Here is a 12,387-nt window from a genome sequence, read left to right as displayed (position 1 = left end):
GCTCTTTCCACCGCCGAAGCCGAGTACATTGCCGCAGGACATTGTTGCGCGCAATTGCTTTGGATGAGGCAAACCCTGCGGGACTACGGTTACAAATTAACCAAAGTCCCTTTGCTATGTGATAATGAGAGTGCAATCAAAATGGCCGACAATCCCGTCGAGCATAGCCGCACTAAGCACATAGCCATTCGGTATCATTTTCTTAGGGATCACCAACAAAAGGGGGATATCGAGATTTCTTACATTAATACTAAAGATCAATTAGCCGATATCTTTACCAAGCCACTTGATGAACAATCTTTTACCAGACTTAGGCATGAGCTCAATATTCTTGATTCTAGAAATTTCTTTTGCTAAGCTTGCACACATAGCTCATTTGAATACCTTTGATCATATCTCTTTTATATGCTATGACTAATGTGTTTTCAAGTTTATTTCAAACCAAGTCATAGGTATATTGAAAGGGAATTGGAGTCTTCGGCGAAGACAAAGGCTTCCACTCCGTAACTCATACTTCGCCACCACTCCGAGCAACTCTCTCTTCTTTGGGGGAGAAATGAGCATCAAGGAAAAGGACTTCATCCTTGGGGGAGAGAGTAAAAGCTCAAACGCAAAAGGACTTCGTCTTTGGTATAATCTTAACTCACTTATTTATGACCAAAGGGGAAGATTACACTTCGAGGGCTCTAATGATTCCGTTTTTGGCGATTCATGCCAAAAAGGGGGAGAAATGAGCCCAAAGCAAAAGGACCGCACCACCACCACCAAATTCAAAAACTTAGTGCTTTCCAAAAGTCTTTATCATTTGGTATCCTATTGTGTTCAAAAAGGGGGAGAAAGTAGTATTTCAAAAATGGTATATCAAAACCCTCTTGAACACTAAGAGGTGGATCTCTTTTAGGGGGAGTTTTGTTTAGTCAAAGGAAAAGCATTTGAAACAGGGGGAGGAAATTTCAAATCTTGAAAATGCTTGTGCAAACTCTTATTTATTTACCTTTGACTATTTGCAAAAGATCTATGAAAAGGATTTACAAAAGGTTTTGCAAAAACAAAACAAGTGGTGCAAACGTGGTCCAAAATGTTAAATAAGAAAGAAACATTCCATGCATATCTTGTAAGTAGTTTTATTGGCTCAATTCCAAGCAACCTTTACACTTACATTATGCAAACTAGTTCAATTATGCACTTCTATATTTGCTTTGGTTTGTGTTGGCATCAATCACCAAAAAGGGGGAGATTGAAAGGGAATTAGGCTTACACCTAGTTCCTAAATAATTTTGGTGGTTGAATTGCCCAACACAAATATTGGACTGACTAGTTTGCTCTAGTGTATAAGATGTACAGGTGCAAAAGGTTCACATCTAGCCAATAAAAAGATCAAGTATTGGATTCAATAAAGGAGCAAAGGGGCAACCGAGGGCACCCCTGGTCTGGCGCACCGGACTGTCCGGTGTGCCACCGGACAGTGAACAGTACCTGTCCGGTGCACCAGGGAACTCAGACTCAAACTCTTCACCCTCGGGATTTCTCGGAAGGCGGCGCGCTATAATTCACCGGACTGTCCGGTGTGCACCGGACATGTCCGGTGCTCCAAGGAAGCTCGGCCTCCTGAACTCGCCAGCCTCGGGTTCGCGCGGCAGCCGCTCCGCTATAATTCACCGGACTGTCCGGTGTGCACCGGACTGTCCGGTGTGCCAGCGGAGCAACGGCTCTCTGCGGCGCCAACGGCTCCCTGCGCAGCATTAAATGCGCGCGCAGCGCGCGCAGACGTCAGGGCTGCCCATACCGGTGCACCGGACATCAAACAGTGCATGTCCGGTGTGCACCGGACACCCAGGCGGGCCCACAAGTCAGAAGCTCCAACGGCTAGAATCCAACGGCAGTAATGACGTGGCAGGGGCACCGGACTGTCCGGTGTGCACCGGACTGTCCGGTGCGCCATCGAGCAGACGCCTCCAGCCAACGGTCACTTTTGGTGGTTGGGGCTATAAATACCCCAACCACCCCACATCCATTGCAATCCAAGTTTTCCAACTTCTAACCACTTACAAGAGCTAGGCACTCAATTCTAAACACATACAAAGAGATCAAATCCTCTCCAATTCCACTCAAGCCTTTAGTGACTAGCGAGAGAGATTTGCCGTATTCTTTTGAGCTCTTGCGCTTGGATCGCATTCTTTCTTTCTCTTTTGCTCTTGTGATCAACACTCAATTGTAACCGAGGCAAGAGGCACCGATTGTGTGGTGGCCCTTGCGGGGAAGTTTTGTTCCCGGTTGATTGAGAAGAAGGAAAGCTCACTCGGTCCGAGGGACCGTTTGAGAGAGGGAAGGGTTGAAAGAGACCCGGCCTTTGTGGCCTCCTCAACGGGGAGTAGGTTTGCAAGAACCGAACCTCGGTAAAACAAATCCACGTGTCACTCTCCTTATTTGCTTGCGATTTGTTTTGCGCCCTCTCTTGCGGACTCATTTATTATTACTAACGCTAACCCCGGCTTGTAGTTGTGATTATTTTTGTAAATTTCAGTTTCGCCCTATTCACCCCCCCCTCTAGGCGACTATCAACATGATTATCCCACTGATCCCCACTAATTACCCACGAAAAATTCCCAGAAATCACTAGAACTCTTGCTGTTCGCCCACCCACTAAATTTCTGGACAACACCTCTACCAATTCGCATACGTAACATCTATTCAATGGAATTGCAGCACAAATAAACAAGAGATAATCACAAAAATCACCTTGAATTCTCCCCCTTTCCTTCCTCCCTTCTTCCCTCCACCAAAACCAATTGGGGACTTGCACCACGCGACGTAGATCCAAGCGACAAGGAATGGCACCTTGGAGAGGAGGAGATGGGGGGCTAGGGTTAGGTGGTGTGGCTGCAAACACATGGGAGGAGAGGGGGAGAGGGGGGGCGGCCAAGCAAGGAAGAGGGAAGGGGGCGGCTGCAACCAAAAAGGGGATTAGAGGGGAGGGGCGGTTAGGGTTAAGGGAAGGGACTAGTGGGCCGGATCGAGATCCACGGCCCAACTTGCACGTCTGCTCCCAACCCAGCGCATGTCTCACAAGAATTCTACTGTTTTACTGGTGAATGCTTCCTAAAACAAAGAAATCCAAAACCCCAGCTACACAGATCACAAAAGAAAAGGAAAAAAGAAATTTAACTTCTTTTCAGAAAATTGGGTATCACAAAGATACCACCTAAATAAAAGGTGAAGAAGCTCCAAAGTCGTTCCTAAGGGGATGCAGAGCTAAAATACCACCTAAATTAGAGGTGAAGAAGCTCCAAAGTCGTTCCTACGGGGATGCAGAGCTTAGCTCCAAAGTCGTTCCTAAGGGGATGCAGAGCTGAAACACCACCTAAGTAAAGGGTGAAGAGACTCCAAAGTCGTTCTTAAGGGAATGAAGAGTCTGGGTGTGTTCTTGTGTGGGTGTGTGCTATCGGCATAAACATCATGCTGCATCATACCATAACATCATTTTCCATAGCATTACATCATACATCATATTGCATCATCAAGAAAATTGTGGAAGGGGGAAATGATCCTACGAAGATATGTGGATTACGAAACAATTTGTTGAAGCATGAAGTATACCTTCGGCAGACATAATTTTACACAATAGTTACACACCAAGGAAATCTTCGTCAATAGTGATATTGAACAACAACTGTGACATATAAGAAGTTTTAATTCTTTGCGAAGCATGAAAAGAAGGAAGGTGTTTTTTCGCCGAAGGCTCAAAAGTGGTATGTACACAAATTTCATACATCACAAAGAAACTCAATACATTCATATATATACAAATATCTGATGTTTGACCCATACATAAATATTACATTTCCTAGTTAACAAGAAAATCTAGTCTTCTTTTAGTATTCTTTCGGCAGCTTCATTCAGTAGCCTGTCAACAACTTCGTCAACGATTGTATTGACGACCTTCATCACATCCAAAGTCTCTTTTATGACAGGGTCAGCCTCAGGATTGAATGGCTCCGGAGGTCGCAAAAGGCCAATTGTAGGAAAGTATATGATAATTAGGGTTTGAAGCCATTAACAAATAATAAAGCAAAAGGGCATTAAATAGAAGTACCTATAATCAATGCACATTCGGCAGCTTCTTCAGCTTCCTTTGCCTCTACTCAGGCATCATGGGATTCTTTTTCATTTTTCTTTATTGCTTTGCGGCAATCTCGCGGCCGCCCTTCATCCAAACATCGGAATAAAATTTCCCACCCATTAGAGTAGCTTCGGCTGAAGGTTCCTTTGTATCGTCTATGGAGAAGAAGACTTTTGCCTCGGCTGCAGCTTTAACATATTCACAACCAGTTTTCTCCAAAACTGCTGCAACCCCTCGGGCACCGGCAAAGGCACAAAAATCCCCACGGACGCTAAGTATTTTTTCAAAAGCTTCAGCTTCTTCGCCGATCCATTGAATGACTCCTTCGGGGTCGCCTCGAATAAATTTTTGCTCCGATGAGTATGCAACCACCTTTGCAAAACTGTCTTTTAGTTTCTTTGCGCAATCTAAGGATTTTTCATAACATCTCTCCTTGGATTCACGAAGCTCCTCCACATTCTTTTGCAATCTTGAACTTGTCCGTTCACTTATTTCTTGCTTTGCTTTTGCAACTTCAAAATCTTCATTCATTTCGACAAGCTTTTTCTTTAGCTCTTCGACTTCGGCTTTATGAGCTTCGGATTGTGCATTAAGTTTCGCTTCGTTGTTTTTCAGCCTATCCACTAAGGAAAGCAGTATTTTATCTTTTTAAAGGGCTTCGTTCCTTAGCGTAATAACTTCTGACCGAAGGTTCCCAAGGGCTATTTGACAGCTTTCGTCTTCCGCATTCTTTTGTGCCCTTAAAGCCTTACTTAGGATTAAGCCCTACAAAAAATAAAGGATCATCACACAATAATAAGAGAAGATACAAAAAAATAATCTGTTTATAAGCTAAAACATCCTCACCTTTAGACTATTATAAGCAAGGTTGTCTGCAAGTTGATCCTTCGACATTACAGACAGGCCGAGCTCAAGCTTCGGATATCCAATACTGTCTGCCATCTCTCGACAGACAGATATCTCCTTATTATTTGGAAGACAATACAAAAAGTCGTCTTCATCAGTGTCGTTGAATACCAAGGATCTCTCTGGGTACTTTAGATCCCTGGCGTATTGTTTAGCTTCGGCAATCTGCTCTTTCGACAGCTCCTTCCCCGAAGCATGTCGCATGATAAATTCCACCTCTTCAACAGGTACTTTGGGAGCAGGAACTTTCTTGGGCACATTTTCTTCTTCCAAGGTCAAAGGAATAGCTTCCAAAGCATATGCCTCGATAGGAACTGATGGCCCAGCTTCGGCAGTATCTAGTGTCATACCAGCTACGCTAGATTTCTTTGGGATTTCACCCTTTCTATCGGGCGCTGAAGCAGGGGTTTGTACTTATGAAGATTCCATAACAGCGTCTAGTACGCTGGCCATTCTCCTCCTTTTTGGAGTTATTGCAGGAATTTTGGACACCTTCGGCAGCTCCGGCTCTTGTGGCGGGCTCAGGGTTTTTGGTTGCTCTGCCGAGTTCCTTAATTCTGGGTTTTGAGCCGTTTTTTCCTTAGCTTCGGCAGGACGCTTCGGCACTTCGACCGTCTCGGTTTTCTCCTTTTCCGCTATTACCATCGGTTTCGGCACTTCAGTCGATTCTCCCTTGGCTTCAGCAAGAGCGGGGTAGTCTAGCTCAACAGCAAAAGAAGGCCCTTCAGCAAGCTTCAGCACTTTGGCTGTTTCAATATACCTGGGCCGATGCGTCAAAACATTAACCTTTTTCCCTTCGGCGTGGTAGAGATAGCCGAAGCAGCGGCCTTTATTTTCTTTCCCTGCTTTCGCGAGGGATAACAATAGTCTGGGTACACAAAACCAATTAAATCAAAAACCCTGTTTAATCTCTTCTTGCCTCGCCCTCCGAAGGCCACTAACATGGCATCATCCTCAGCCCTCGTGTAGGCGCCAAGCAACTCGTCACTAGTTGCCTCAATGCAGTCTAGCCAGTCATCGTTCGGCTCATCGAATTGATTTCTGTACCTGAAGGTGTACTTCAGGTAAACTAAACCATCCTGGCTAGACCCAGAGGCAGCTTCGTTCGGCATCTCCTAGCCGCTTGCGAGAGGCCACACTCTGTAAGCAATGTGCTCCTGGACTAAGTCCCTGGTGCCAATATATGTGCAAACTATGTTATACGCAACTTGCCACGCTTCTACGTCATTCCCAAGGGCAAGAGAGGCCTCCTGATGCCGAAGCGAGACCAGATAGGGTGTTGAATGATACCCTTAATATCTTCTCTTTCGACCAGGTCATTTTTCACATAAAACCACTCTTGCATCCAGGCCCCTGGCCACCTATTCCGAAACGTTGGAACTGGATAGCTCACACCAGAGCGAGGCACAAAGCTGTAGCAACTAAAATTATTGTGATATTGTTCTTTGCTAGTGGCCTTCGTCTCGTACGACAGTTCGTGAATATTGTAAAAACATCTTACATTTGGTTCTAACCCCTGGCTCCTCATGGCCCAAATAAAAATCCTCATTCTGATGATAGCCTCAGTGGTGAGTTGATGAAGGAATATTTCAAAAGTCTTCAAAACTTCAACTAGCAATTTATCTAAAGGGAACCGAAGTCCCGCTTTCATGAAGCTTCTGTAAACGATTACTTCGTCAGCTTCGGGCAAAAGGGCATTGCTATCTCCCCCGGCCCTCACAATAGAAATATCGCGGAAGTACCTTCCTTTCATTGCATCAATTTGACTTTGTTTGATAGTTGATCTCCAAGCGCTTAATGCTACGTCGTTATGCTACATCGTTTAGAGACGTTTTGGGAGATTTGTCGACCCCATAACAATCCTAAGATTTTTCCTCACAGGAGACGAGAACTATGTTCTGCAGGTATGAAACCCTCTACGTGCTTCATGAACAGTCCACCGTCCATATATGGATGCTCCGCGCGCCCCATAAAAGATTGGAGCCTCTCTATACAGTGTGAATGGTCCATGCTCACGTATAGAGGACCTAAGGTACCTCGCACCTTGAGCCTAGGGCACGTTTGGTGATGGGCCCTTGTATGTATAGATGGCCAATAAGCACGAGGCCCGCAAGCCCGTCATGAAGCCCGCTGTTTGGGCCCGGTTCGAGCCCGGCACGGCTCGGTTCTATGCGGGCTCGGGCCGGCCCGGCACGAATAAGCGGGCCGAGCCCGGACAGAAAACTAGGCATGATGGGCTAGCTCGGCATGGCCCGTTTACCTCTAATCCCGTTAAGCCCGCTTTTTTTACACTAAAACGTGCTTACCGGCACGTTTAGCTCGCTTTTCGGCCCGCTTTTTTCGTGCTTTTAGGCCCGCTGCGGACCGAGCTCAGACAGGAAATTGAGTCCGCGTGCTTAGACGGCCCGGCCCGGTTTTCTAACCGTGTCTGGCGGGCCAGGCCCAAAACGGGTCAGGCTTCACCGTGCCCGAGTTGGGCCAGGCGACCCGTTTGGCCATCTCTACCTGTACGATCTGCAGACTACACCTATCCTCCATGAAGCGGCAGTACTGCGATGTTGGATGGATGTTCATCTTCAACCAGGCTCAAATTGATATTTTCAGGTACAAAGATGCATCGGTCGTAGTATTAATCTAAGCAATATCTCCCTAACAAGTATGTACATTATGTGTTGCATCGCAATTCTCTCACATCATACTTGCTTTATATACTTGGTTTGTCTCATATCATGCTGGCGCCGTGCCGAATCATGGTGTCGTCTGAGTCTGCCTGCACGCAGTCACGCCACCGTCTCCCGTCTCCAAAGAGCAACGCGAATCACGCAGTTGGTTCTTCTGGTCAACGACGACGAGAGGTGTTTCTTGGTGTGGGTGAACCGCCGCCGCCGCCGCCACGGGCCCTGGTCAACGACGACGAGCGGGGGCTCTGCGTGAGCCGCCGCGACGTCCTCTTCCGGATGCTCCGGCTGTCCGAGCCGCTGAGCGCGGCGCGCGCGATGCTGTCCGTGGCCACCTCCCGCGCGATGCGCTGCGGCTTCACGGGCTGCTTGTTGAGGTAGGCAAGGCTCGGGAGGAGGCCCGTGACCGCCCGGCGCAGGGCGTCGTCGCCGATGTTGGCCTGCACCGGGTTGCCTACGAGGTTGAGCGCCAGGAGGGAGTGGTAGTTGGCCACCAGCTGCCCCAGCGCCTTGGCCGTCGTAATCTTGTTGAAGCTCAGGTCCAGCACCGCCAGCTTCAGCAGCCGGTGCAGACCCTCCACGTCGCTGATCTTGTTGCCCGCCAGGTACAGCTCCCGGATGGCCGTGCAGTTCGACAGACCTGATCCATGGCGCGCAGCATCGCAGAGGAATCCATGAGCAAAGCAAACAAAACAAACTGATGCATTCGTGATTGCTTAAGGCATGCAATTAATCGAAGATGATGCATGTCAGTCGGCAGCAGTGGGTCCTTCGTCCATCATGGGCCACCTCAATCAGAAAAGCAAATGCATAAACGAATCAGGACAGGGTCATCTCAACGGCACCGGTCCCAGACAATTATGTCCACCGCTGGCCACTCGAAGCCAAGACATGGAACTGGTACCGCAATGTGGGATGTCCTGTCCTGTTCAATGATTCGGAGTCTCTGATCCACACCGACAGACTGTACCGGCCGGGAAGATGATAAACTCAGATCGCATCTTTATGAGTGCATGTGCACTGTGCATACAAGCAGCAGTAACCTCAAGTATGGAGACACGTGCTTACCATGCCCAATCCGCGAAATCCTGTTGTAGCTGAGGTTGAGCACGCGTAGCTTTGTGAGCTCCCGGAGGCCCTCGACGCTGGCAATCTTGTTCCTGGACAGATCAAGAGAGTGGAGGCCCTTGGGCAGCGATCCAGGGGAGATATGAACTGCAGCAGCAACTCAAATTATTCATAGTTAATTACTGATAGTTAGTTACTGAAGAGTAATAAGCAGTTCATTAAATTAGTGCTCTGCTCACCGATGAGGTTGCTGGAGAGGTTGACGGCCCGGAGGGTTGAGAAGGGCGCGATCATCGGCACCACCTTGAGGCCCATCCCTGAGATGTGCGCCACCGACGAGAAGGCGTTCAGGGACTGCACCACGGTGTTGGCCTGGACGACCTCGTCGGCCGTCGTTGCGCAGCGCTTGGATTTGCTGTTTCCGCCCTTCCCGGACGATGGCTCCCCGAGCTCGAGATGGCGCGGCTGCGACGCCGCACACTCGCCATTCTCCTCATCGTCCTCTCCGTCGTAGTTGTCGTCATCCTCCTCGGCGATATCGAACGGAGGCTCGCTTTCGATGCTGCTGACCCACGCGCTGACGCGGTCGTGGATGGAGCTCTCGGCGCAGAAGGCGACCCACTGGTTGGGCACAGACGCTGCTGGCGGCGACTCGTCGACCATGACCGTCTTGTTCTTGCGGTCGGCGGCCGGGCCCTCCTCGAACGTGTCCGAGGTGTACCCGTCGTGGCGGCCAGGCGAGAACGATCGGTGGGCCGTGCGCGCCGACCGCGGCATGTGCAGGTTGCGGTGGCTCCAGAGGAAGAGCCGCCACCAGAGCTTCCGGCTGCGCGAGGGCAGCACCTGGCTGGACGACCGCTTCTTCAGCATCACGCGGTCGGCAGTGCGCGACGTCTTCACGGACGCCGGACTGGCCTCCGGCGCGCCGTGCGGGGTCGCCGTCGCGTCCAGGGCGAGGCCGGCGACCAGGTTGCCCAGATCGCCGTAGGAGCGCGACCGGGCCGGCATCTCGGGCGCGGAACGCGAGCCTGGTCGCTTAGTCTCGATGTTGGAGCAAGACCGCTTCAGCTTCGGCGATGTGTCCGCCACCGCAGCGTCGGCCGAGGTGTCCAGTGCCACGTCACTGTCGGACCGGACGGGCTTCATGGCCGCGTGGAAGCTGAAGTCGAAATCTGACAGATCGCTCTCCTTCACCAACACCAGTTGATCAGCCGCTTCCTTATTGTTGCGGTCCTCCACGGGGACCGAGAGCTCGGCGGGGACGACGTCCTGGACGACGCCTGCACCAAGCGTCGGGTCGATGAGTTCGACTTCGACCGGCTTCACCTTGGGGCACTCGTTGCCGCTGGCCTTGATAGCATCGGTGATCTTGCGTGTCTTCTTCTTCCTCTTGCCGGGGAGCAGAGCGGGGAAGCAGCTCAGCTTGGCCATAGCTTGCCGGAGAGCAGGGCGCAACTGTTGTCTACGGGAGGCGTAGGCCGAAACAGGGACGCCGGGATCGCGAGGACGATGATGATGACGACGACGGAAGAGGGCAAACTCGCATGCTCGCCAATATTGAACTTGAACTGGGGAGAGCTGGAGGGCCGCAAAGCTGGAGCTGAGCCGTCCTGACAGCTAGCCCTGCACCAATTAATCAGCAGCTGGTTGAGAAGGGGGCTCTCTTTATTTTTTTGGAAGGCTGTTACGCGATGAGGTCTCCTAAGTCCTAACGGACGCGGAAACCAGTTTAATTTAACAACACACAGGAGTCCTTCAAACGCAAAAGAATATACATATATATCATCAGACTGCGAAAGAATGAGCAGACCGGGACTCCCCTTCAACTGCCAGACGGCTGAAAATGATATGCAATGACAGAGCCAAAGTTATTCCATTACTGACGCAAACAACAACAAGCCGTGTGGGTGGGGAAAAAGATCATCAGATTCGCGATGGAAACAAAATTGACCACCTTCGTTTTTTCCCCATTCTCGTCCGATTCACAACCACACAGAAAAAAAAATACAGACTAGCAAACAACGATTCGACATGAGAATTCAGAACCATGTAAGAAGAAGCGCTAACGTCTACATACACACACAGCAAACAAGAAGGCCCGGATGAGCACGAGAATTCAAGGATTTACCAGGAACGGAGGCAGGAGGGCCTGTTTGGAATGGAGAGGGGGGTTGCTTTACGGATGTTCAGAGCCTGGTTCGATTTGGACGGCAACCCCCCTCTCCAAACAGGCCCCAATGGCGCAGGCACAAAGGCGATCACAGAAGAGGGGAAAGCATTTATATACCACGAAGACGAAGCAGAGGCACGCCAAACAAAGGAGGGGGGCATTAAAGGGTTCTGAACAGCGAGGCCTCACCTTGGGTTCGTCTGGCTGGCACTGACACGTGCAAAGAAGGTGCCTCCTGTTTCCTAGCTGGTCGTTCGTCAAGGATGACGGGTCGGTCGAGCGCTGATCGATCGGCGGCTATTTCTCTTCTTGCATGCACGCGGCGGCTAAAGATGGGTAGTAGTAGTAGTATAGGACAGAGGCAAGAACAGGGAGGAAGGGTGCTCAGTGGTGTGGCGTGGCCCATCGTGGAGAAGACGGGACGAGAGGTGAGACGGTAGAAATAGACAGGACAAGCATGGATGCTTGGCGCCTGTCGCGCTGGTGGTGGAGGCAAGCACGCACGCGGTGGCCACACGGTGACAGTTGATTCGGACGTCACTCCCACTAGCCACTTGGTGCCGGCCGCAACCAAGGAGAGTCGGAGAATACTCCCGTCGTCTTTGGTATTTTATTTTATTTATTTTTATAATATATATAGGAAGCGATGACAAGTTATAGATTTATTAGTCCTTCTAAAAAGGGTAACCTCGGTTATTATTCTATAGACCTATGAAAGTGTCAATATTATAGCTATCTTATTTATAGAATATATCATTTTTTGTTACTTCTTTATATACGATGCTCGACTCAATGCCTTTTAGGAGTCATAGCCATCAATCTCTACTACACTATAAGAGCGTATGTGGACGTCCACCCCTACAGCATGTCCCGCCTCTGTCTTTCCTGGCCTCGCCCGCCCCTTCCAACCTCCTCCCTGCTCCCTTTCATCCTCGCACATGCTTCATTGCGCTCGCCGGGCCGCCCACGTACTCGGCATGCGCTCCATCTGTGCTGGCCCGCACTCCATCAGAGAGCTGACGCCGCAACTGGGCCGAGGATCTCGCTCCCTCACCTCAACTAGAGTTGCCCCATCATCTCCAACTGTTGATCACCATCGCAACCGGCACACAGAAACCAATGGCGCTCCTCCTGCACGCCCACGAGCATCGTTATCTCAGCGACCCCCTCCCTCGTATTCAACCATCGCTTCCTCGGCACCGACCAAGACGGCGACGACGTGGGCTCGCACCAATAACATCGCGACCACCGATCACATTGCACCTCTTCGATGCCTCCCTACGCTTTTTCCTCCACACGCTGCTGAGACCGACATCGCGACCATCAATCACGTCACGCTAGGACGAAGCGCGGGCACTGCCGCAAATGAGGCCAACGTCCTCCACACGCACCTCTTCGATGTCGAGGCCGACGTCGCCGCGCTGTGTGCCCGCGCCGAGTGGCTC

At 50.2% G+C, this 12,387-nt stretch overlaps 1 protein-coding gene across 3 annotated transcripts; it reads right to left on the bottom strand.

Moving 5' to 3' along the window:
- Positions 1–7,589: 7,589 nt before the first annotated feature.
- Positions 7,590–11,364, bottom strand: LOC100191600 (uncharacterized). Of its 3 annotated transcripts, none has more exons than XM_035965622.1 (4): positions 11,132–11,364; positions 9,012–10,609; positions 8,773–8,919; positions 7,590–8,344 (listed from the first exon to the last, which is right to left on the bottom strand). In XM_035965622.1, the coding sequence occupies exons 2-4, from the start codon at positions 10,201–10,203 to the stop codon at positions 7,866–7,868; spliced, it is 1,818 nt and encodes a 605-aa protein (XP_035821515.1). In that variant the 5' UTR covers positions 10,204–10,609; positions 11,132–11,364; the 3' UTR covers positions 7,590–7,865. The 3 variants fall into 3 exon arrangements, with proteins under 3 accessions (XP_035821515.1, XP_008668601.1, NP_001130501.1); XM_008670379.4 differs by lacking the exon at positions 11,132–11,364 and adding an exon at positions 10,901–11,113 and having other exon boundaries at positions 9,012–10,395; NM_001137029.2 differs by having other exon boundaries at positions 7,596–8,344; positions 9,012–10,395; positions 11,132–11,356.
- Between the last annotated feature and the right edge of the window lie 1,023 nt (positions 11,365–12,387).

This window comes from Zea mays, chromosome 1 (assembly GCF_902167145.1).
Source record: "Zea mays cultivar B73 chromosome 1, Zm-B73-REFERENCE-NAM-5.0, whole genome shotgun sequence".
Classification (NCBI taxonomy): Eukaryota; Viridiplantae; Streptophyta; class Magnoliopsida; order Poales; family Poaceae; genus Zea; species Zea mays.
Note: the sequence above shows the minus strand (reverse complement) of the source record. Positions and strands in the feature narration are given on the sequence as shown.

Bases quoted from the DNA above. Each gene is read 5' to 3' on its own strand.
- LOC100191600 (XM_035965622.1), bottom strand. From the start codon at position 10,203: ATGGCCAAGCTGAGCTGCTTCCCCGCTCTGCTCCCCGGCAAGAGGAAG. The intron at 8,920-9,011 runs GTGAGCAGAGCA...TTGCTGCTGCAG, and splicing joins CCTCTCCAGCAACCTCATCG to TTCATATCTCCCCTGGATCG. The intron at 8,345-8,772 runs GTAAGCACGTGT...GCCATGGATCAG, and splicing joins GATTTCGCGGATTGGGCATG to GTCTGTCGAACTGCACGGCC.